Consider the following 24,532-nt stretch of genomic DNA (forward strand, 5'->3'; position numbering starts at 1 on the left):
TCAGCTTCGACTGATGAGGGTTAGTGGACAGATATAACTATAAATGTATATGCAAGATTTATACGTAGATAAACAACTTATATGTACATATACAAATGATATATAAACATTTGCCCTATACTGTATGTGGATATAAAATTATATTAAAGAAATGGATTGCTTATTTTTTTAATATAAGGCTTATATATACATGTATGATTTAAATTTGAACATAATTTATATATTTATAAGATTTATATATAAATATACAACATATGTACATCTAACAATTATATATAATATAGGCCCTATATGTGAATATGAAGTATATATATATGTAAGAAACTGATTATAAATACATATAAGATTTAAATATGAATATAATTTATATATTTGTAAGATTTATATATAAAAATATTCAAACTTATATGTACATATAAGTGTATAAATGTCTTAAGTCTTATAGAAAGACCATTCTGGGTTAAATTTGCTAATGCAAAATGTAACACAGGCACATTTATTAACAACCACCTGCACAATATGTGCCAATTTTGTCTTTTTCTCCTCTAAGAGACAGCACGTGTGAGTGAGTTCTTAGTGTGGTTTGTTTAGGGGAAGGTCTGGGTTAAAAGTCCCATATCATGCTATTTTCACCCATCTCAATTTGTTCTAAGAACTCTAACAACTAGTATTTAAGGTTTATTTTTCCAAAGTTTTGCAGATTCAGCCCTGTATAAATCTGTGAATGGGTTTGGTCCAGAATACATCAGTGACATGTTAGTCAGGTATGAACCCAGCAGGTCTCTCAGATCTATGGACACAGGTCAGATAGTGGAGCCCAGAGTTCACAGTAAACATGGTGATGCTGCTTTTAGTTGCTATGCTGCAAAGAAGTGGAACAAACTGCAGCAGAGCTGAAGTCAGCATCTAATGTGAACATTTTTAAATCAAAGTTAAAGACACTTTTTTTCTCTACTGCATATGATTGAGAGAGAGATTTTTGGTCATGTTGTTGATGTCGTGTTTGCTGATGATTTGAATTGATTTTACTGATGATTTTAAATGTTCTTACTGATTTTAAACAATTGAATGTTTTATCATGTAAAGCACATTGAGTTGCCTTGTGTATGAAATGTGCTATACAAATAAATTTGCCTTGCCTTGTCTCTGAAAAGAGACTTTCCAAGCAGTTCTACAAACAGGCTGTTTTGAAGCCTACTCATGCATATTCATGAGTCTGTAGATGTTGACTTTATGCCTCGATCAGTGATCACCAAAGTGATTTTCTTTTTGCTATCCACACACTGTTACTGTTTTCAACCAAAAACCTGCACATTTCAGTAAAACACATGGCTATTTAAGCAGCTATTGTGAGAATTTTTTTTGTTTTGTATATTTTTCTATAATGTATGTTTTCTGGAGTCATGTGTATTTTCGTATCTTTGGTGTCGTTTTGTGTATTTCTGTTGTCATGTTGTGTTTTTTCTGTTAAAGATACGCAAATTCTTTCAATGATTTTAATCTTTAGTGGGTCGTAAGTGTTCTGGTCGAGTTTGAAGCGAATCAAGTGAAGCCCTGTTTGGTTTTGAGTCATAATGTAACTTTTTGCTCATCTTGAAGTCAATAATATGTGTCGAATTTCATATGAATCTCACAGACCTGCCGGTCATGCGGTTCCATTGCATTTTTGGAGTCTATAATACGCGCATTTTTTTTTGGTCAGACTTTGGGCATCCTAAGGGGCAAAACTGAAAAGGAATAATAATAGGGAAAAAGAGCAATAACAAGAAGAAAAACAAAGTGAGGTGCGTTATGGGTCCGGTAGCCCGGCCAAAAGAAATACAAAGTTTTTCCATTTTTATGCCTTACCTCTGATTTTGTGAGTTGGTCTCCTTTTTAATTTTCCACACCTTACTGCATTTTCATCCCAGTGTAATCATCATATTTGCACTAGTTTTTAAGATCTTGTGATTTCCTTATCTCAAAAAAATAAATACAAATAAAAAAAATCCATAAACCTCTTTCTGAGCATCTGCAGAGTCAGGGACCAATTTCAGAATTTAGGGGAATTTCATGAGTTTGTAATCTAAAGGAAGTCTGGCTTTCAGAATGTAGAGTATAAATACGCCAGAAGGAGGGAGTGCAGTTGGAAAGATTTGTGATGGCATTATGGTCCAGTCTGCAGCACATGGAAGTGTGAATGCAGGCAATCAGGGATTTGAAGCCCCTTCATGCCAAGTACCTGGATGTTTCCCTAGATAGATGAGTAGGTAGACAGGAAGTGATGGATGGGCCCCAAAAAGCGCTCCCCTTTATTCCCGCTTATAGATGGCCCCGACTCCACATGGTTGTTCTTGAATGTTTGTTTGTGGTCAACCACCTTCAGCAACAGTGGGGGTTAGGGGCTGAAAAGGTTAAGAACCACTGCTTTAAAATGCTGGGTGCTCACAGTGTTGTCCCTATTGCACAGTCTGATCTAATTCCCTAATTAATCCCAAGTTTTGGCGGGATTCCTGTTGAAGGATCACTGTGCGTTTGTAGAGCTAACAACGCCGTGGCTTCCCACAGCTCCTCACACAGGCATTAAAAACAAATACATGAAAGATGCAGTACAGAAAGGCACGAAGAGAACAGTCAGAAAACATGTTGATGAGGTTGAATGATATAAACGACATCTGAATGAAATATAAAAGTGACACAAAATCAAAGAACATAATTGAAACCTTATTTTTCAGGCTGTATGGAGGAAATAGGATCTCATCAGTGGCGGCTGCTGGTCTTTCATGCAGGGGAAGCTCATTTTCTGCCTACTTCAGAAAATGTATCTGTTTATTTAAATGTGAATTCTAGTAGAATTCACATTTTGTTGTCAACAACTATTTGTAGATTATCACACACGCACGCACGCGCGTAGCTGCTGCGCGCTGGAGTGTGAGTGTTTGGTCAAAAGTCTCACAACACAAGCAGTAACAGTCTCCACAAACACCAAAAACAGACACTAGGTTTGTCAGAAGTTGATTCGCTATGAGAGGATCAGCAAAGTCTCCGTGTCAACACAGAGCAACGGACTGAAATATTTGAAAAACCCGCCTGTGTGCTTACAACGTCATACTCTCTGATTGGCTCATTTCGCTGTCAATCAAAATTGAATTAGCCTGAGACAGATCATCCAATCATCATCCATTATTCCAGCGTCCGGAACAGACAGATCCAGCCCACTGCCCCATAGACCTCCTGTGAAGCCCGGCGTCCGATGGGCGGGACTAAGTGCGTCATAACCGAGCATTTATCCAATGAGCGTCTAGTTTGACTGCAGTGGATCAACCCCTAAATCTTCTCCCATTGAAGTCAATTGAAGCTGAACTTCACCACTGTTTATTAACACTGTGACGCTGCGGTAATGAATGAAGAACGTCACGCTGTCACTGTCAGTTTCCTGTTATAAGAAGCTGATTCTGAACTAAACATACATGTGTTCTGTCATATATTTAGTCAATGAAATGTACACACAACACTACATATTTGACCACTGATTTTAGGGGAAGCTGAGGTTCCCTTGTAGTCTTAAAGCATCCGCCACTGGATCTCATTCATATATTTATTGCATAAAGCATGCAAATTGATGCTGATATAAAGTCACACGGGATGGAAAACTTCACCCGTTGCATTTATCAACACCCAATTTAGTTAATAATTTAGGTATTGATGCCAGAAGTCAGAATCCGTGAATATCTTTTCTACTTTACTGTCTGGTATCGGACCCCCGGTAAAATGGAATTATATATATATACTGGTTACAATTTCAATTTTTTCGAAAAATCCTGCAATTTTCTGATCATTTGTACACTGGAATTGGTCAGATATGAATGTTTCATGAATCACACGTTGGTGCTGACCAAATGTGAACACCCGTTTTCACGTAAGGTTGATAAATGAGGTCCCATGTCAGTAATTCATCATCAAGCCGATCATTGTGAAGAGGTGAGGGTCACATGTTGAATTCCTTCATCATCATCAGGACCATTACGCACTATGTTTTCAACTCCTTCCACACTGTGGGAGTGTGGATGAATAACACTGTAGTTTGTTTCATTGCAGTGATCTTTAATGATCTCTAGTCAGATTCCTTCCATCACAGTGGTTTTTCAAAGTCAAAATAAACATTTTATTAATCATTGTTGGTTTTAGTCCGGAAACAAAATGTGTGACATATGCTGAAAGTCAGAACTACGGTAGCTAGAAAATGCAATGAAATGTAGAGGATGGTTTGGTCTGGGAACGGAGAGTTTAAAAAGTCTCCTGCAGACCCTGAGACTAGAAGAGCAGTGATTATGGGAAGTTTGAGTCTTCACAGTTGATTGGCACCGTTTTGCATCAGTAGTGAGAAGCTGCTGCAGTCTCTGGCTCACAGTCTGTGTCTCTACAAGGCACTGGAGATGCTGACGCTCCGCCCCCTTCACTGCTCGCTACATTCATACATTCAGAGACGCTCTCATGAGTCCGTCCACTTGGAGACTCCAGAAGAACACGAATCCCTGAAGATTGTTTCAATGACATATGGCACACTGTGGTTCTACATTATTGTGTGTGTGTGTGTGTGTGTGTGTGTGTGTGTGTGTGTGTGTGTGTGTGTGTGTGTGAGTGTCCAGCAGCGTCTCCGAATCCACACCTCACATTCACTGCAGACAAAAAGAGATTCCAACAAGCCCAGTTAGAGCCAGAAATGCAACAATGACCCAAAATGTAATGAGACTCAAATTGTTATAAAAACATATGTAATAAAACCTAAAATATAAAAACTGGTCAATAATGTAACAAGACACCGAGCCCAAAATGTAAAAACTTTTTACAAGGTTCTCCAAAAAGCTTTAATAATGATATACTCTATATATACACTGGCGCTGCCAGGACTCATTTTCTTAGTAAGCACAGACCCACCCCCTTCCACCAGATCTGTGGCTCGCCAGTCCTTGAGCAGCACGACTCGCGCAATTCGCAAACAAGCCACAAGAACGCTTAGAGTAGTACTGCTGTCAACAAAGAAATGAAGATCAGTTAAGGTGTGTTCACACCGAATCTAACTGTAGTGACTGCTGTCACTTCAATCGCCTGTGATGAGTAGCTCGAACATAACGGTGCTTTTTTGTCACTCTATCGCTCCAGTGACGTGATGACCAGGGAACAGTGCGGGCGTGCGCTTAGCCGGTGAAAGGAGCGAGAGAAAGGGCTGCTCACTCCTTCCCCACACGTATGTTTACAGTACTTATCATAAACAGCTTTGCTTTTATGGTTTAAATGATCAACAATTCTCTCACGATTTATTTTACAAAATGAGACTATAGACAAATGATGACGTTTTTATCGGGATAAATACTGTACTATTTTCCTTTATATTTCATTGACAAAAGAATCTCTTGATAACATTTTCAAAACAATACAATTTAACTAAAAATAAATTCTGAATGAAATAAAGAAATAATACAAATAATTTACATTCTGGCGCCACATTAAACAATGCAAAACTGCACAATAATTTGTTTTCTTTTTAAAAGTGCAACTGAAAATTTATTTTGTGCCTTAACAATTGGACTTAAACAAAAAAAAAAAGTCACTGTACAGTATTTACATCAGATATTTGTTTCGACCAGCGGAGGGCGCTGGTAACCCAGTGGTCAGTTGGTATGCAGCTATTCTAGCATTGAAGAAGAGATGCTATGGGCTAGCAGACAGAGCTAATAGAAAAACATGACTTTTACAAATATTTAAGTAATATTACAGATATTCTTTAGGAGCAAAAGGGGTAAGGAATCATTTATGAACATGTTTAAGAGTAGTAGGCAATTCCACCCGCCGCCTGCGCTTCTGGACGAATAAATTATCTTCGACGTGACAAGTGCTGTTGTTTGTATCAGGCATTTTCTTCCACGCTACTTGCTTACAATGAGCTGACCAATTGTGGCAAGCTCAGGTCAAACGTCACTCTCTAGGTTGCCAGTTTGTAATTACAAAAAAATGCATGGCTGGATAGATTACTGGAAATGCATCAGTTTTGATGCACGCAATGCACAGCAGTACCAGTAACATGCAAGTGGGGTTGCCAGGTTGGGGGCCATGTGTGTGAGTGACGTAGCTCAAACAAGAGAAGGATAAATAGATAATGTCCTCTGCTGTTTAAAAAAAGTACTGCGATTCAATTTTCAGAGTATCGATATGAACCGTGACACCTATGAATCAATTAATAACTGCCTTACGATTAATCTTTACATCCCTAACAAACCGTATGTAGTTTGCACTATTACTGGTTTAATAAAGTTATTAGAATTACAATCCAACTTTTGTTGGCAGAATCTTAACTGCCTGTGACACATATAGCTCCTAAGCAGTGATTACTCATGCATTCCACCTGCTGGGGTTTAGGTAGAGACAGCACAACTCTTTATATTATGTATGACTAGTTATTTTTGTACTGACTTTCATTTAAAGTAATATTACGTCAATGGCACTGAGTGTTTGGATTTAAAATGACATAATATTACATCAATGGCACTGAGTGAGTTAATGCTTAAAGTACCTGCATCCTCACTTGAATTTTCTGTAGGAAATGCAAATAGTCTAGTTACATTTATTTTTAAAATTATTTGGGTCTTGTTACATTTTAGGTCGTTGTTACATATCGGGTTCTAACGAGCACCAATGAATGGCTGCTGACGTCACATGACTTGCATGTGTTGACATGGAATGATGTACCTGTGCACAACTGGAGCTTCAGTCTGACGGATGCTCCGGACACGATCGGTTCACCTGAAACCACTCGTCAATGCAGCTGAGAACAAATGAAGCAGATGAAGCATTTACTTTAATTAGAGCGTAAAATCGTTAAGGACGACTAGCGTTAAAATGAAAGATGTTTCAGCACGCAACACTTTCATTCTCTTACTTCAAAAATATCTCATAGGAAATCATCATGTTCATGTTTTTAAAGTCAACAACTTTTAACCAGCCGTAAAAAAATTACACGTTTGTACAATTTAACAATTTTTTTCCTTCAAAAATGTAATTTTCATTTCTAAAATATATCTCATCATGTTGTTAAAATTTTATGACTAAAACCAGAAATGTAACAACTGACCAATAATGTAACAAAAGGGCTGAGCCCAAAATATAATTTTTTTTTTTGCGTTATTACATTATGGGACAGGCAAAACATTTGTCCCCTAATTGTGTAATAATTGTATTACATTACATTACATATATATATATAAATGCAAAAAGTTTTTACATTACAGGCTCAACACTTTTGCAACATTATTGACCAGTTATTATATTTCGGGTCATTGTTACTTATCGGGCTCTAACAGGGAGTATTGAAGTCTCACAACTTTTATTTGTTCATTTTCCACTATCTCTCTCAAGTACCCCCTGTAGTGCCCTCGCGTACCCCTAAGGGTACACATACCCCCATTTGAGAAACACTGCTTTACACAATTCACAAGCCCAACTAAAGATTTACACAGGATAATGTATGAAAATTGTGAATATAGTTGTGCATATTTTTTAGACAAATGTCTCCTAATAGAAATGTGAAATGACAGTTGCAGGAAGTGTAAAAGTGTTCTTCACACATCAGCAGGAAGTGAATGATAATGAATATAAAGACTGGTTACAGAAGGATGAAAAAGTGATGGAGTGAGAAGGCGATTGATCAGGTCGTTGATCACAGCAGGGCCGTGAATAACTGGTGGCGCTCACCCTTTGTGGTAGATGCAAAGACAGGGCAGGCGGGCGATGGTGTCACCCTGCTGCAGCTCGTCCAGGCAGATCGCACATTCACCTGCGTCCTTCGTCAGTACGTCCTCTGTAGAACACACAACACACACTTAACTCATTGTCTGTCAATTGTGTTTTTCGGCTGGGGTTGCTCAGAGATAGGGGTTGAACGACTTCATAATTTTAAAAGTCGATTCTAAGTGCATACTAGTTAAGTAGATGTCGACTAGTCGATGATGTCACCAAGAGCCGAAGCCGAGTGCCGGTGGTGGTGACAGCTTCTCGACGGACATTTACTCCCCCTTAAACACGTTTGTAATTCTTCTCCGGTTTGCTTTTACTTCATTCAGTCGTGACCCACTCTGGGCTTCCTTAGGTTGATCAAAACAGCTGAAATGTTGCAGTGATTGGACATATAATTGTGCAAAGTGCATGAGTTGAGTTATTAATGAAATCAGAGTTTGTGATTTTTCCCTTTTAGGACAAATGTCAAAATCAGCAAATGTACACCTGCATCAGCATGACGCTGGTGTACTTTTATAGCTTTTGGAACTAATTTTTCTGATTGCAGGAGTTGCAGAGTTCCTGTTTTACACCTGGCTGAATAATTGACTTCAAAGCATGTGAAACTCAAAATGATAAGGTACTAATATAATTAAGTGCTAAACAAGAGAAAATTTTGTCTTCTATCGTCTTCAGGCATCACAATCTTTATTCCAGTCGAAGAAGCTTTTGGTGACGTCTTGAAAACAGTTGGACTTTGGGCTCAGGTCAGAGACATGAGGGGCGGGGCTTGTTTTACAGCTGGTTTACAGTCTGTACAGTCTGTTACTCATCAGTCTGTTACAAAGCAGGTGATAAATCTGACCCAAGGTCACCCAGTGTCTCACACACGGGTGGAAACACAAGCAGGAGCAACAGCTGCTGTTTGTGTGCAGTTTGTGTGTTTATGGCCAAACTTCTGTTGATACAAAGTTTCTGTTAAAACTGGACCGAGACTTTATCGCGTTATTTGCGATTAATTAATTACAGAACAATAACGCAGTTAATTTTTTGTTGGTTTTTGCACTCCAAACAGCGTGAAACCTTTCTAATTGCACGTGTTCCCAATATACCCATAATACTGATGCACAAACCACAACACAAGAAACAAGAGAAGCAGAAGAGAATGTGTTCCTCTGTTTTGTGGGCATTCATTTTAGTTCATAAATAAATAAAAATACACCGGATGTGCAAATTGTGCAAGAAAGAGTTTGCCGATCGCCGGAGCTCTTCTAGCCTCTGCTACCACCTTAACATGTAGCCGCTAGCACCTCAATGCTAAACATGTAGCAGCTAGCACCTCATGTAGTGACAAATGAACAAAGTCAGTGGACAAATGAGTGGACAGTCGACCACTCTCTGTGGTTGAGGATGGGGGCGGATCCAGAAGAGCTGCTACAGATAATAGCTGATAAGTTGGGTCTGATGATGCTAAGTAGAAAAATAATTTAAAACTAAATTCATCAGCTTCATCAGTTGCTGTTTATTTCATGCCACAGATATTAATATAACTATTTTGCACTGTTCAGTTTCCACTTCTCTGGAATGTTCTGTACTAGGGCTGGGCGATAGATTCAAGACATATCAAGTTTTCTAGTGATATAGAAAATTACAATATTGATATATATTTTATAGCTTGTTTTGTTTAAAAATACTTGTTATAGGAGTCGCTGCTTTTGGTACTTCTCAGAACAGCATGAAAAGCATAGTTAGATGGATTTCTGAGTGCGTCCTAACCCGGACCTTCCCCTAAACAAACCACACTACAGAACTCACTCACACATGCTGCCCCTACAGGAGAAAAAGAAAAAAGTGGCACATATTGTGCAACTGTTTGTTGATAAATGTGCCTCTATGGCATTTGGCATCAGGACATTTAACTCTGAATTTTCTTTCTGGTCAGACTTCATTTGAAGTAAAATGAGCGTATATCACCATTTTTAGAAAAAATACGGAGATATGAGTTTCGATCCATATCGCCCAGCCCTATTCTGTACTGTAAAAAGCTGTTTTTTTCTTTAATAATGTCTAAACAATAATAATAATAAGAACTTATATAAATGTGCATGGCATTTGGAGCTAGAATCCTGTAGGCTTCCTTGAAAAGAGCTATATAAACCTTATGCATTATTGTTATTATTATTATTATTATTAGGCTGTCCTTCTGTGGGCCCACATTTGTCTTCAACAAAAAGCTGACAGAAGCCAGGAAATAAATGTAGGATGATGAAACTTTGTGTGATGTCCTTAAACACAGTCTGATAAATACAGGCTGCCTTTAGGCTCCCACAGTGTCTGCCTGCAGTTTTGGAAACATTACAGGGAGATTAGACAAGATTTCACAGGGAGGCAGATTGCAAAAGAGGGTTAGTTACATAACTGCAGAGCTGTGATCATCTGCTTTAAAGAGGAACACGCTTATTTATTCAAACGCAGCCCTGAGGAGAGTCATGATATCATTGGAACTTTTTTCCTTCTTCTTACCATTATAGGTCACTCTGGGTTTGGTTAGACACAAAACCAGGTGAAGATCCATCTCGTCTGATGAGACAAACGCAGAGCAGACAGGACACTTAAAGCCTGCAGGACAGGAAACAAACACAAACATGATAAGTGACTAGAGCACATGCTGTCATCTCTTTATTACATTAGAACACATACAGTGTTGATCACTGTATGTGTTCAGATGTGGCCCTTTCATAACCAGGGTCACATCTGGGAGTCGGTTCTACGGCTTTAAAACTATCGCATCAACCAGTGGTAATTTTGTGGACTAAAGATTTTGGTCATAGTTTAATTAAAATACATGCAATATATAGGCATATCCAATTATTCATTTAATTAATCTGTCTGTTAAGCACTCCATTGTACCGTATAAATGGAAGGTGACCACAGTTACGCCTATTTTTAAAGCAGGTGATAAAAGTAATATGAATAACTATAGACTAATTAGAATACTGCCAGTGTTTTCAAAGGTCCTTGAGAAATGGGTTGTTAAACAGTTAACTGAACATTTAATGTATGGCCAAACTCCTTTGCATCCCATGCAGTTTGGCTTTCGTGCACATCACTCAACTGAATCTGCTATAGCAATGTTTGTAGAAAAAGTAAATTTTTTCTGAAGAAGCCTTAAAATGAATGGCATCATATTTGTCAAACAGAAAACAAGCCACCATGGTCAATGGAGTGAGATCATTTTGTTTGTTTGGATTGTCTACTAGGGGTCCCCCAAGGATCCATCCTGGGACCCATCTTATTTTCACTTTTCATTAATGATTTGCCAGATGTTTGCAAGGGTGTGGACATGCAACTATACGCCGACTATGCAGTGATCTACACAAGTGCCAAAGCATCTGAGGAAGCACCTCAAACTCTAACATCAACCCTAACTCACATTCAGAATAGGCTCATTGGTTCCTGTCTCCAGTTAAATACACAGAAAACTGTCTGTATGTTTTTTCTAAAAAGGCCTCCAATATTGCCTGCTCCAATGTGTATTTTGGAGATCAAGAACTGCAATTAGTGAAGGAATTTAAATATTTAAGAGTGTTGTTAGACTCTACACTCTCCTTTAAGAGTCATGTCAAAATGATAACAAGAATAATTAAATACAATGTGTCTAACTTTAGCCAAATAAGGTCAATGACTGATCAAGCTGCTATGATGTTTTTGCACTGTATGATCCTCTCCCATGTAAGCTACTGTATAACCAGCTGGTCTCTGACAGGTGTAACAGTTCTAAAACCAATTGAGAGGCTTTATAAAAAAGCTTTGAAAATTCTTGACAAAAAACCATTTACATATCACCATTGCAGTATTCTTTCAAAGTATAATCTACTGAGCTTATACTCAGCAATATAACAGTTTGATTTCATCATTGCTGTGTGACTGAGGTTTGGCCGTATTCGGTCCGAGTCACAGTTAAAATCTCTCTCCTTGATCATCATCATCGCTGTAAAGCATGACCGAGTTAGATGCGGTGGAGATATGAGGAAATAATGCAGCCGCAGAGCGTCCTGCTTTAATACAGAGGGATGTTTGCAGTGAAACAGAACTATTGGCGGCTAATAATACGCAGTTTTAAATATAAATTATTTAAAGCAACCTGAGCTGAGCCTCATTAATATATATGTGGGAACAGTTTCTGATCCATCCTCATCTGCATATGACAGCTTGTTTCACTCTGTAGTGGATCAAACTGTGACTTTACGTTGGACATAGTATGAAAATAGTTGAATCACTGTGACCAACGTGGACAGAAATCTGCGTCTGTCAGAGTTTGTGTGGCTTCAACCGTAACTAATTCCATATTTGTAGTGCAATATAATGTTTCACCTTATTGGGGCACTGCACTTATTCCAGGGTTAGAAGCGCGTAAGAGGAAAAGGACTTACACACACCAGAGAATGCATGCAAGGGCAGATTTGAATGAGAACACCCACATTTCAGGGCTGCTCCACCCGCAGTGCGTAACTGGGATGAAGGCACGCAGCAACTGACTTACTCCCCCTGTACTGACTTAAGTACAGAGGGAGAATAGCACACAGCCAAAAACAGCGCTGCTGCGCGGCTTTTTGGACTTACGCACATGAGAGAATAGAGCGCTTAACTCATTCAGTGCCAGCCATTTTCAGATTTTCTACCTCCCTCAGTGCCAGCCGTTTTTCAGCATTTTGACTGATTTTTAAAGACCCACAGAATATTTTCAACTATGACTATCTTGAATCTCAGATTCTGAAAGATTGAAGCCTCTACTTTCATCAAAATTAAAATAATTTGTTTCTAGCTCGTTTTATTCTTTTGTAATCAGCCGTTGAATAGAGCAAGTTTTACACAACAAAAACCCTGTCAGTGACTTTAAAGCTATTTTTTTTTGCTTTAGTGACAACTTTAACATCTGAACAATGTTTCCTTATATGTATATATATATATTAAAAAAAAAAACACTGAGACCGAGCTTTTGATGGCAAAACTATTATTATTTTGCCATGTGGTTCAGAGTTGAAGGGATTTCTTGCTGTATTTTAGGCATTCCTCCTACTTTCTCTCCCGTCAGTCTGTACACGCGCAACTTCCTCTTCCTCCAGGACATGCAGAGTGTTCCCTGTTCTTTTTATGGTTTTATCTCACCATCGCCACACTATCCATGAGTTCCACACATGCTCTGCTCAAGTATGCGCTGCTGGGAACGTCAACTAATAATAATAATAATAATAATAGATTTTATTTGTAATGCACTTTACATTTGATACCAAATCTCAAAGTGCTGCAGGATTAAAAAAAAAAACATAAATAAATAAAACAACATATATTAAAAGACAGGACTAAAAGAGGAGGATCTTATATTCAATGCGGGACTGAATGGAGAGCCAGTGCAGTGTACAATGCAGGAGGATGTGGTGGTCTACAGTGTCAAACGCAGCAGAGAGGTCGAGAAGAATGAGGAGGGATGTGGAACCGGAATCAGAAGCCATCAGCAGGTCGCTGGCGACTCTGATGAGAGCTGTTTCTGTGCTGTGGGAAGGATGAAAACCAGATTAGAATTTTTCATAGTCTGTTAGATTTTAGATGATTATGGAGCTGAGTGGAAACAACTTTTTCAAGAACTTTGGAAATGAATGAGAGATTTGAGATTGGTCTGTAATTTGACAGTGTTTTAGGGTCCAAGGTCGGTTTTTTGAGGAGGGGTTTAATGAGCGTGGTTTTGAGGAAGGTTGGAACATGGCCAGTTTCTAAGGACAGGTTTATTATTTTGGTTATGAGGGGACTGATGGATTTGTTGTGAGTTTTAAGCAGAGGAGATGGGAGTGGATCGAGGCGGCAAGTGGATGGGTTAGATTTACGGATGATGACCTCCTGCTGTGTTGTGAGGGAGAATTGTGGTAGGTTTTGTGCGATGGGTGTTGTGGGAAGGTCAAGTGATGTGCTATTGAGACATGGGAATGAGGAGTGGATATCAATTTTTGATGTGAAGTAATCAAGAAACCGGTTGCAATTTGTGTCTGTGTGGGTGTAGAATGAGAAGATCTGTGGTTTGAGAATGTGATTAATTGTGGAAAACAGTTTTTTGGAATTGCTTGAGCTGTTGTTTATGAGTGTTAAATAGTGTTCTGACCTAGCCCTGGAGAGTGCTTTGGCATAAGCCCATCGGTGTTCCCGGTAGGCCAACTTATGCACCATCAGGCCAGATGTTTTGCAGGCACGCTCCAGGACACGGCCAGACCTCTTCATCCCTCTCAGCTCGTCTGTAAACCAGGGGGCAGAGCGGGTAAACGTGACAGTCCGGGTTTTTAATGGAGCAAGAGAGTTAAGAATGGAGGTGAGGCTGGTGTTATAATAGTCCATTAAGTCATCAGCTGATGAGTGAGGAGAGGGGGAGAGAAGCTGGAGATGTTGACTGAGGGAGGTGGAATCCAAGTTTTTGATATTTCTGAACAGTATATGGCGTTTTGGTTTGGTGAGATAGACTGATATTGGAACTTTGAATGTAACTGCCAGGTGATCGGAGACACCAATGTCTTGTACTTGAAGGCCTGTGATTGGGAGGGAGTCAGTCCAGTGTGTGGCCCCTATTGTGTGTGGGGCCATCCACAAGCTGCTGGAGGTTGAGACAGTCCAGGATCTGTTTGAAATTGAAAGCCATTTGACAGTTATTGGAGTCCATGTGTATATTGAAATCACCAATAACCAGAATATTTGAGTATGCTGTGCAGAGTGAGATAAGGAAAGAAATCGTGAATGTCAGAGATGAAAGTTTGTTGTGGTTTGGGAGGGCAATAGATGAGTACTATTGTTGCTAAAAAAAGGTTTTTTGCAGCTAAAAACTTTCAAAGGAGCCCTTACTGGGCACAGACACGTACGTAGCGCCATTTTCTGTCTCATAAACGCCATTCCTCCTCTTCCTCTGAGCTCTGATGAGTATGGATGAGCTCTCATCCAAAGGTGCGCTGCTACCTCCTACATGTCACCTATTATTTTGCTATCTGGCTCACAGACTGGGGGTAATTTGTACCCCCCCTCCTCACGACACGCAGCGATGGCCCGGTTAGTTGATGGTTTTATCTCACCATCGCAACATTATCAATAATCTACTCAGGTCCATACATGTTCTGTTAGTATGTGGAGCAGTGAGCTGCTGGATACGTCACAATATCACTCTGTAGCGCCATAATCTCACTCGTTACTGCTTCTCCTCCCCATCTAATGATAGCATAAGTAGCTAATCTCTCATCTAAAGGTGCACTGCTGCCATTTTCAGGGACAGTTGGTCACTACAACACCCCACAGCTTAGATATTGATGAGGGACCTCCGCCAGGGTGTTTTCTAGTAATCCCCGTGAAAAAATGCAAAGGACGAGTTATCCCGTCAATAGCACTGAGTGTTTGGATTTGACGAGTTATCTCATCAATGGCACTGAGTGAGTTAATGACAGCCTTCATGACACCTTGTCCTTATTCATGCTAATGACAGAAAATATGTTCTCAACATTTAACAAATCCCTGAAGAGCAGTGGGCAGCCACGGTGTAATGCTCGGGGAGTAGTTCCACTTTTAGTAATTGTTATATCACCTCGTATCGCTTTTGGCATGAATTGACGTATTTGTGACCCAATGCGACGCAGCGGTTGGACAAAACAATGGATTATCACCTTAAATGCACTATTCCTGTGGTGAGGTGAGGTGAGGAGGAGAAGAAAGGGACGTAGCAGCTCTGGTGAGTGTTTGAAACAGCTGAAACATCTGACTGACTCTGCTGCAGATGTAAAATACACACACCAAGGAGCAGCGTTTTTATCCGACTCACAATCAATAGTCACTTACTGTAAATAGCCACGTGTTTTACTTTAATGTGCAGTTTTTTGACTGAAAACAACAAGTGTGTGGATAGCAAAAGAAAATAGCGATGGTGATCACCCTCTCCATGAGCAAGGCATGAAATCTGCATCTACAGACACACCTACTTGTGCATATGCATGAAGGCCCCAAAACAACCTCTTTTTAGAAGTGTCATGAAAGTGACTTTTCCAAGGGCTAAAACTCCAGAACACATCATCAAATACTATGTTATTGGGGTTCTTAGAACAAATGAAGATGGGTGAAAAATCGCATAATACTGGACCTTTAAAGTAGAATTATTCAATGAATGTACACATTTTCAAACACTTTCCTCAGCTTGGCTGACATAAAATGTTTAAATTGTGTAAGAATTCAGTTTTTACCTTCAAATACAAAATGTAAGTTTTAAGTATGATTTGCTGTAAGTATCTTTATTGTTTTATTGCCATGACTAGAACAGAAGATGAAGTATTTTTCTTATATTTCACAAGGAATGATTACTGATGTTCAGATTTGTCTTATGTCTGCATTAACCAACATGATTAAAAATGAGAAACTAGATCACTGTAATTGTGTCGCTGAGGGAAAAAAAAAAAATCTATCGCCATCGCTTATCGACCAAATGAGTAGTAAAATTCTGACATATCGGCCAAAAATCTAATATCGTGCATCCCTACAATATAATAAACATTTCCAAGGACTTTTGGAACAAACGTTAATGATCTGGATATCACTTCATCCATGCAAACGCTGATTTTATTCTGTACAAACAATACAACCTGAAACTATAGAATACACAAAATAGACGTCAACACGATCCCTATGAGGGGAGGACGTAATCCTTTCCCTGCAGGAAATCTAATAAAATACTTACAGCGCAGTGCTACTCCTCTTCCTAATCCATTCCTTTTATTTCACATTTCATTACAATGTCACTGTGTGAAAGTCGGCCCCACTGGGAAACCCTGCAGCTTTCGCCCTTTGTCACAGATTAGCACAGTAATCCATTGGATAGTGGAGGGAGCCACACATCATCTGTTCTGTCTGAGGGACAATAATAATGAAGCCTTTTGCACATGCTGTGAGGATACAGATCAGTGCAAGCACAGGCTTTAGTAAAGCACAGTAAACACACAAACACACTTATCTGAGCTTATTTAAAAACCCACTGATCACCTGCTGACACCAACAATGCTCGTCTTTGTGCTTTTGTTTGAAGAGAGATCCATGAATCCACCAGTGTTTACATTAATAATAATATTAGAAAGGATGTGATGACTCATGCACTGAGACTGAGGTGTACTGGATGTGACTTTCCTATGTGACTGTCCTTAACATCTGGATTACTGTGTTGGGGTCAATTACATTTTTCAATTACAATGATGTCTTCAATTACAACTCAATAATGATTATGGTGACCAGGATTTTTTTTCCAATTACAATTTAAATTATGTTCCTCCTGAAAGTCATTAATAATTATGTTTTCCTAATTACTAAAGTAAATTTTCAATTAATCAAAAATTAGTGAGTCCTAATAACGGAATAATAAATAACCCCATAAAACCAGCTTTAGCTTTCTGTTAGCATCTCTTACAATAACAGGTGAGTTTTGACCTATGTCTTAAATCAGCAGTAAAATACGCTAAAAAATATGATCTATCATCTAATTTGTTTTTCAACTCTTGCTTTCCTGGTTAGGCTTCCCTTCCTCATCCATTAAAATATTGGTATTAATATTTTTGGTGTGGGCATCTGAGGATTTTTTGTGCCAGTATACCTCTGGATTTACATTTTTTTGAAATGGTAAAATGATCACCAAGAGAACTAACAAGTCATGGGAAAACATGATATGAAACATATTTTAATAATTAACAATACAACTGTATAAGCCATAGAACTGTAACATGGTTCCACAGGTTTGCGTTTAAATTGTAAAAGACAGTTTTTAAAGAGGTCAAAAACAGAGAAACTAAAATAAATTACTATGCAATTTATTATTTTATTATGTATAATCAAATTTACAGCTATAGGAATGTGTACTTACCTCACTATTAAAGTATTGTAATTATAATTAATATTAATATTCAAAGAATTAATAAATTAAAAATATATGAAAATATATTTAGTATTGACATTCCAACAATGCACAATATAAAATAAAATGATAAATAAAATCTTTAACTCATACATTAAATAATATTGTACGGGCCTATAACTGACTGGGCTGCTAAAAAAGTCAAATTAAATATGCTCTCTAATAAAAACACCAAGTACATATACTATAAGTTGTTGATGATCAGCTGAAATCCTCCTGATTGTTAAAGCTGAGGTATGTAGAATGGTGAGGCACTCCACACTCCCCCCTCCCCTCCTGAACAAAACTATGCATGCACGTGCATACTGTGGAACTCTTTGCAACTGTTTCCTCCACAGAGACTAGTAACATAAATGTAGGAACTTTATCTTGTGCTATTGGATAGTTTTCTGATGTTTTAGAGAAATGAAAGCATGTATCACTCACTGCTGTGAGGACAGTAAGAGGCTCAGAATCACAGCTGCTCCTCAAACACAAGCAGCTGCGCTGCAGCCGATTCCAACTGATCAGAGCAGACACTACGTCCATATTGCAGATGAATTGGGTCTGTTCTTTCCACCTTAGATAATTTTTAATAAGCTATTTATTCCGTCTGTTCTCACTCTCTCTCTCTGACTTGGGGCAGACTGAGCTGACTGAAAGTGGATCGCTTGCAGTTCGCTGCACACACGACTCTGCAAAGTGTGTCCCTCCTGAACACGTTTGTGCTTTTTTTCTGTTGCTTCTTCACCTCTGTCTTCCTTTTTCTTCTTGCTTTCCCGTGTAACCACTGAGACAAAAGCTGCATTAGCGACTTCAGCTGGAATATAATGTCATGGGACCGTCCCTACTCTCAGATCCAGAACGCGCATCGACTTTTGACGAGCAGCTCGAGCAGCCAATAGTAATGCTTAAAACAACTCATGGACTCCCCGTGTTGATAGAAATATCTCTGATTGGCTGAAGTTCAGCGTCACACTCCTGAATTTCTAAAGCTCATTTACAGAGCCAGGAGAATGAGAAGAGATTCACTGTCCACTCATAACACTTTGGATTACAATATTCAATATAATAAGATGATGATTGGTTTTTGACCAAATAAAACAAAAAAAAAAAAAAACCCTTACAAACTGCAGCTTTAACAATGACCAATGTACAATTCTCCCGAGTGTAGGGAATCAAATCCTCCAAGTTGAACTCTGACTGAGATACTAGTCTCACAATTGAACAAAGTCAGAAGGTCTGTCTCCCACTGTCAAATGCAAACGTGCACCACAGGGGGACCTTCTCCCATTTCCTGTCCGAACAAAGTAACAGGAGAATCCAAGAACAGTTTTGCTCCTGTTCTCACCTCTCTGTTACATTACGATCAAAAGGAAACAATCAGTCAATGTTTACATGCTAAGTTTTCAAACTCTGGGCTCCGACCCCCTGCAGATTTTTATCACCTCCAGAACCCAAACCAGAAGTCCTACAGGAGGTTGGAATAACACCAGCTTTCCCGCTCAAATGAGAACAAAGAACATGTACTTGTTTGAAAAGTCACAAAAGAAAGGATTATTGGAATGGTTCCTGCAGAAATTGAAATTGCAAGTATTGTCTGTCCTATGCCACTCTTCATGTAATTCAATAATGTTATTTCAAGAATGTTATTTTTAAAATGTTTCATCATTTAAAAGGTGCTTGAAATACTAGAAAACATCACAAAGCTTAGTTCAAGGTACTGACAGTTAACCATATGGTAAAGAAAAGTCCTTAACATGAATTTAGACATTCAGGTTTATTAAGTACTAACTATGCTATTTTTCAGCCGTGTCTGGTATCTAACTGTTTCATAATAGATGATATATTAAGATATGATGTTGAAAAGATGTTTTGAAATATGTGGAATTAATTATTAGGCATTCTTCTTGTTTAGGAACTCCCTCTGTTGTCTATGTCATTCCATTTCACACCCACACTTGAGACACACCCACAAGTTGAAAGCAGAGACATTGACCAATCACCGATGTGATCTCAGAATGATCAACCAAGACACCTCCTCCAAAAGGCGTCTCCAAATTCTTTTTTAAAAAAAAGACGCGCTCCAGAAACTTTAGTTTTGGACGCGGGCGTTCATGCTCACACGTGTTCCCTCATATTTCCAGTCTTTCATTTCATTTTTCTTTTATTTGTAGTTGCATCACTTTTTAAGAACCTTGTTCGCAGCGAAAGCCTAAGACGCAAAAGAGGGTGCCTGAAAGCTGATCTTCCAACATCTGAATCGTGGAACAAACCGTGGTCCCTCTTAGTCTGAAACCGGCTGCGATCATCCCCAAAGGGGTTGTGGATCGGCCAATAGAAACCCTGATGTTTAACGAAACAGAACCCAACGACGGCACGTCAGCGCAGCTATACTGCCACACGGACGTTGTTCCTGCAAACCCAGAACGTCTCCATGTCCAACCCGGACCGCATCTTAAGGTATGGACCAGTGAACAATGGACCAGCAGAACTGACTCACTTAAACTACAACATGACCTCATTCAAACACTCATACCTACACTCCAGTTACATATACTTCACCCACAATCCACCACATATGTTTGTCTGTTCTCCCTTGTCTGTCTTTCCCTCTTCGTTTTATGAGCTCTCTTTAGGATTTTATTCTTTGATTGTACAATAGTTAGTCTTGATTAGCACTCATTCTCCTAGAATAGTGATTTCTCTTCATTACATATAATCCTCACTTTTATTAGCCTAGAAATGCATTTTATCATGATTTAATTATCCCATTTCAATTGATGTTTGACCGTGTTAGTTGTTGAATTGTGAATAAAAGGTTAAACGTAATCTTTGATTCCTCTGATTCATTAAAGCTGTGATGATGGTGTAGATTTGCTGTTAGAATTCACTTCCCTGATTTAATACTTTTAGTCTAAAGAAAAACTTAGACATATTTCCTCTTTTTAAGAGGTGGCACCCAGTAATTCGTTGAGCTAATATTAATAATCATAATTAATATTCTCATTCATATAACCCATTATTAACTACCCTTATCCTCCTACACTAGAATGAAATTGAGATATTGCCAAAGACCAGCAGGACAAAGTCAAAAGCTTCTTGGCAACAGATTCAAATTCTAAAACCGCCAAATTCTTCCCAGTTGTTCCTTGGGGGTCACACATCACTGATTCCCAGCTAATCAGCAGTTAGGTGAGCGTCCCAGGGCACCTTATTTATCATCCCCGCCTCTTATCTGGCCTTTCCTGCAGGCGCTGACTCAGCACTTTCTGCACGGCATCCTTTAATGTTCCACATGAATCACAGTTTTACTGCTTAGTTCACTGATTGTCCCATTGCCGTGGTCACATTTCATTGACTTTCTTATGAGCATATCAATAAAAACGCTGCCACTTGCAAATATAATAGAGGTTAAGGTGAAAAGCAGTTTGTCAGTCCAGACTGATCTGAATCATTGTTATCTCTCTGCAGTGCTGACAAGTACAGAGGTATAGAGGAGACAACTCCACTTTTAACTTGACAGAAACCTTAGGCATCAGTTAAAAGGGCAAAACATTATTCAACGTTAATGAAACATATAAAGTTTATACAGCTGTAAGTCACCAGTTCCATGACAAAAAAGTATAAATGATTTTGACAACAGGACAATACTTGTTGGTAGCACAAAGTTTGCCACGATTCGATTTGAATTCGGGGGCCTTTAAGGCCTCGATTTAAGGAAAAATTATAAACTCATTTAACACAATCGGTGACATTTAACCAATACACATTTCAGAAATTGAAATCAAGAACAAAAAGAAAAAAGACCAGAGCTTTGTTTTACTGATTTTGATCCATGGCTTGACTTTTCATTGATTTGTTTGGATCATTGCTTAACCAGCTGATAAATCGATAAGGGATGAACAGTTTTTGGGAATCCTAATTTTTTCCCATCAATATTGCAATTGCCATTATTTTATCAAGGTCCTGTTTTTATGTGTTTTTCAACAAACACAATTAATAAAGTAATCTGTACTATATTCAAAGCTGATATCCGGAGTTTCTGAGAGCACGTCTCGATGTCCCGCCCTAAACAGCCTCACTTCCTCCCACTGCCTCTGCAATCTACAAGAAGCCACGCCTCCACTTTTCTGCACATGCATCGCGAAACAAAACAAGGCTGCACTGATATAGGTCTATGGGTCAGGTAAGAGGCAAAATCATTTTTACCTGTTTGCTGTTGTGATGCGCTGCCTTGTTTCCGTCCACAGTTCCGCATTCACTTTGACAGTCTCAAAAACACGAAGTCGAAGCCTATTGGCTGGGCGCCCTCGGCAATCGTTTCCATTTGTATAAGGGTCTAAAGGACGAAGGAGGGACTTTTATACATTAATGTTTATGAATGACCACCATAGTAAGAGACTAGTTAGGTATTTTTTCGCATTTCAAAAGAACTAGTACAGTGCCCGTCGAAGTATGCATTCATGTGGGAGCATAAGTACAGTTGTCAATTATGGCCAAATGAGAATATGTTTGAAGGTTGGATGTACAAAGAGGTGTACATACGCTGTAGTGTAATAAAGGTGTTTATTTGCGGGTGCAAAGTAAAATAGCGTGTGCGATTTCCCTGGTTTAATTTTATGGGACATGTGCATGATAAATGTGTTTGTTGTTTTTTATACTAATTAATATTCCAAACAAACAAAAAATTAATATTTTTTGTTTGATGTATTTTTCTGTAATGTATATTTTTGGAGTCATCATGTGTATTTTTGTATCTTTCTGTTGTCTTTTTGTGCATTTTTTGTATATTTATTGTTTTTTGTATTTTGAGTCATTTTCATATGTTTGGTGTTGTTTGGTGTATTTTTCTGTAAAGTATGTTTTTTTGAATAATTTTGTGTGTTTTTGGAGCCTTTTGTATATTTTTATGCATTTCTGTTGTCATTGTGTACTTTTTGTATAAACATTGTTTAGTTTTTTGTTTTATTTTACTCATTCAGTATATATTATTATAAATACTGTGTGTGTATGTGTGTGTCTCTCTCTCTCTCTACACGCGCGCGTCTTGCACATAATCCGTCACAGGTTGTTAAGAGAGACACGGAAGTACCATGAAAAATAAACGTTTTGCAACACCACAGACACAACTCTCTCTCTAAACGGCTCTGTGTGAGTTCAGTATTTTCATCCCGGTGTAGTGCACGCACGCGCATCAGCCGTGTGTGCGTTTACATTGTAGCTGCTAGCATCTTTCTTAGCACACAGAATAATATAAGAAGAAACACTCACCCTTGCGCAGAACAAATGAAGAATCAGAATGTTTGTGATATGGTCGGCTAATGCACAGCCACCGCCCACAGTCATGAGACGAAGGAGGAAGTTAAGTCCGTGACCTGAGATTTAAAGGAAGTTTGGAATCACGAGAATAATATAAAATAACTATGAAATATTAACTTAAATGACTTTTAGCGACAAACTGTGACACGGTGACGTCATGAACCCGGAACCGGATGTAGCGCACTGTTACCGAGGAAGCCGTAATCTTAAAATTAACGTTTTGCTACACCAACTTACTCCAAAATAATGGATACACACACTTGAGGTATTTGTAAGCCGTCAACTAAGTATCAGATCGAACTCACACCGCGTCGGGGAGATATTTCGCGCGCACACACACACACGCATATGACTCGTATTGTTCAGACTTTTAACAGATCGGACACAGGTCACATATGTGCGGTGGCTGGTAAGTGTCAGGTGAATGCATTTACAGAAACGAACACAAATGCAAAAAGGTCACAACGCGAATGCGAAATGGCCACAACGGAAGTGTTTCCACAACGGAAGTGTTTCCGATGGACCAGTTTTATGATATGATAGCCTAATATGAAAAATATAAGAGTATCCTAATCAACTTTCACTTACTTTCATATGTGTTTCGATGTCTTCTTCTTGTTCTTCTCTGTTCTGGCGGGTTAAAAACATCCGCCAGAAACGTGTCCGTCTGTAATATCAGTCCGTCGGAAATACTTCTGTTGCGGAAACCCGGTGGCGTTACGTATGAAAGTAAGTGAAAGTTGATTAGGATACTCATATTTTTCATATCAGCCTAACATATCATAAAACCGGTCCGTTGCGGAAACACTTCCGTTGTGGCCATTTTGCATTCGTGTTGTGACCTTTTTGCATTTGTGTTTGTTTCTGTAAATGCATTCACCTGACACTTCCCAGCCACCACACATATGTGACCTGTGTCCGATCTGTTAAAGACAGTCTGAACAATACAATTCCAATTTTAATGAACTCCGCATTGTTGAAGCCACTGACATCCCTATCCCACCACTGTTGACTCTCACTCTGCATCCAAACAGTCCGCTGTACAGACGTAGCAGCCATCACAGCAAACGACTAGAGTGATAAACCTGGCTCTCTTCTTTTTCACTCTCCTTAAAGTTATAAAGTGTTGACTTCTGTTGGAAAAAAGCTTTCTCAGTGAAATGCCTCCATATTTACTAACAAACACTGTGGGGGTCACATTAGGACCTCTTCTGGGTATGTGCGTCACTTCAGTGTCGCATTCCGTTCATACTCCAAACTGAAGACAAATTCAATATGTAATATGAATGCCCACACAGTTAAAAAAAAAAAAAATTCGGAGTTTTAGACAGAAATTGTGCAATAAGACATGCAGAGTGAATGTAGTGACAGTGTACTGTGGTGTGTAGCCTCGATGTATGGTTATAGTGATTAAATTTATCGCTGTTATCGGTATACCACTGTATTTTTAAAATGTCTTCAAAATGTTGAAAAAACTGATAAATTGAAATAATTTCACCAAAATTTATATTT

The 24,532-nt window shown here is 38.7% G+C and overlaps 1 protein-coding gene across 5 annotated transcripts in view; it reads right to left on the bottom strand.

Moving 5' to 3' along the window:
* Positions 1 to 4,111: 4,111 nt before the first annotated feature.
* Positions 4,112 to 24,532, bottom strand: part of znrf2b (zinc and ring finger 2b) — a 33,433-nt gene continuing 13,012 nt past the window's right edge. The window contains exons 2-7 of one of the 5 annotated variants that reach the window (XM_028470573.1): positions 13,904 to 14,033; positions 13,172 to 13,302; positions 10,273 to 10,368; positions 7,729 to 7,834; positions 6,727 to 6,802; positions 4,112 to 4,658 (exon numbers count right to left, since the gene is read on the bottom strand). In XM_028470573.1, the coding sequence (XP_028326374.1) occupies positions 6,745 to 6,802; positions 7,729 to 7,834; positions 10,273 to 10,368; positions 13,172 to 13,302; positions 13,904 to 14,033 (521 nt within the window). In that variant the 3' untranslated portion in view covers positions 4,112 to 4,658; positions 6,727 to 6,744. Of the gene's footprint in view, positions 4,659 to 6,726; positions 6,803 to 7,725; positions 7,835 to 10,272; positions 10,369 to 13,136; positions 13,303 to 13,903; positions 14,034 to 24,532 lie in introns of those variants that run through there. The other 4 variants (XM_028470576.1, XM_028470575.1, XM_028470574.1 and 1 more) reach the window with 4 other exon arrangements.

Source organism: Gouania willdenowi, chromosome 16, assembly GCF_900634775.1.
Source record: "Gouania willdenowi chromosome 16, fGouWil2.1, whole genome shotgun sequence".
NCBI classification, from domain to species: Eukaryota; Metazoa; Chordata; class Actinopteri; order Blenniiformes; family Gobiesocidae; genus Gouania; species Gouania willdenowi.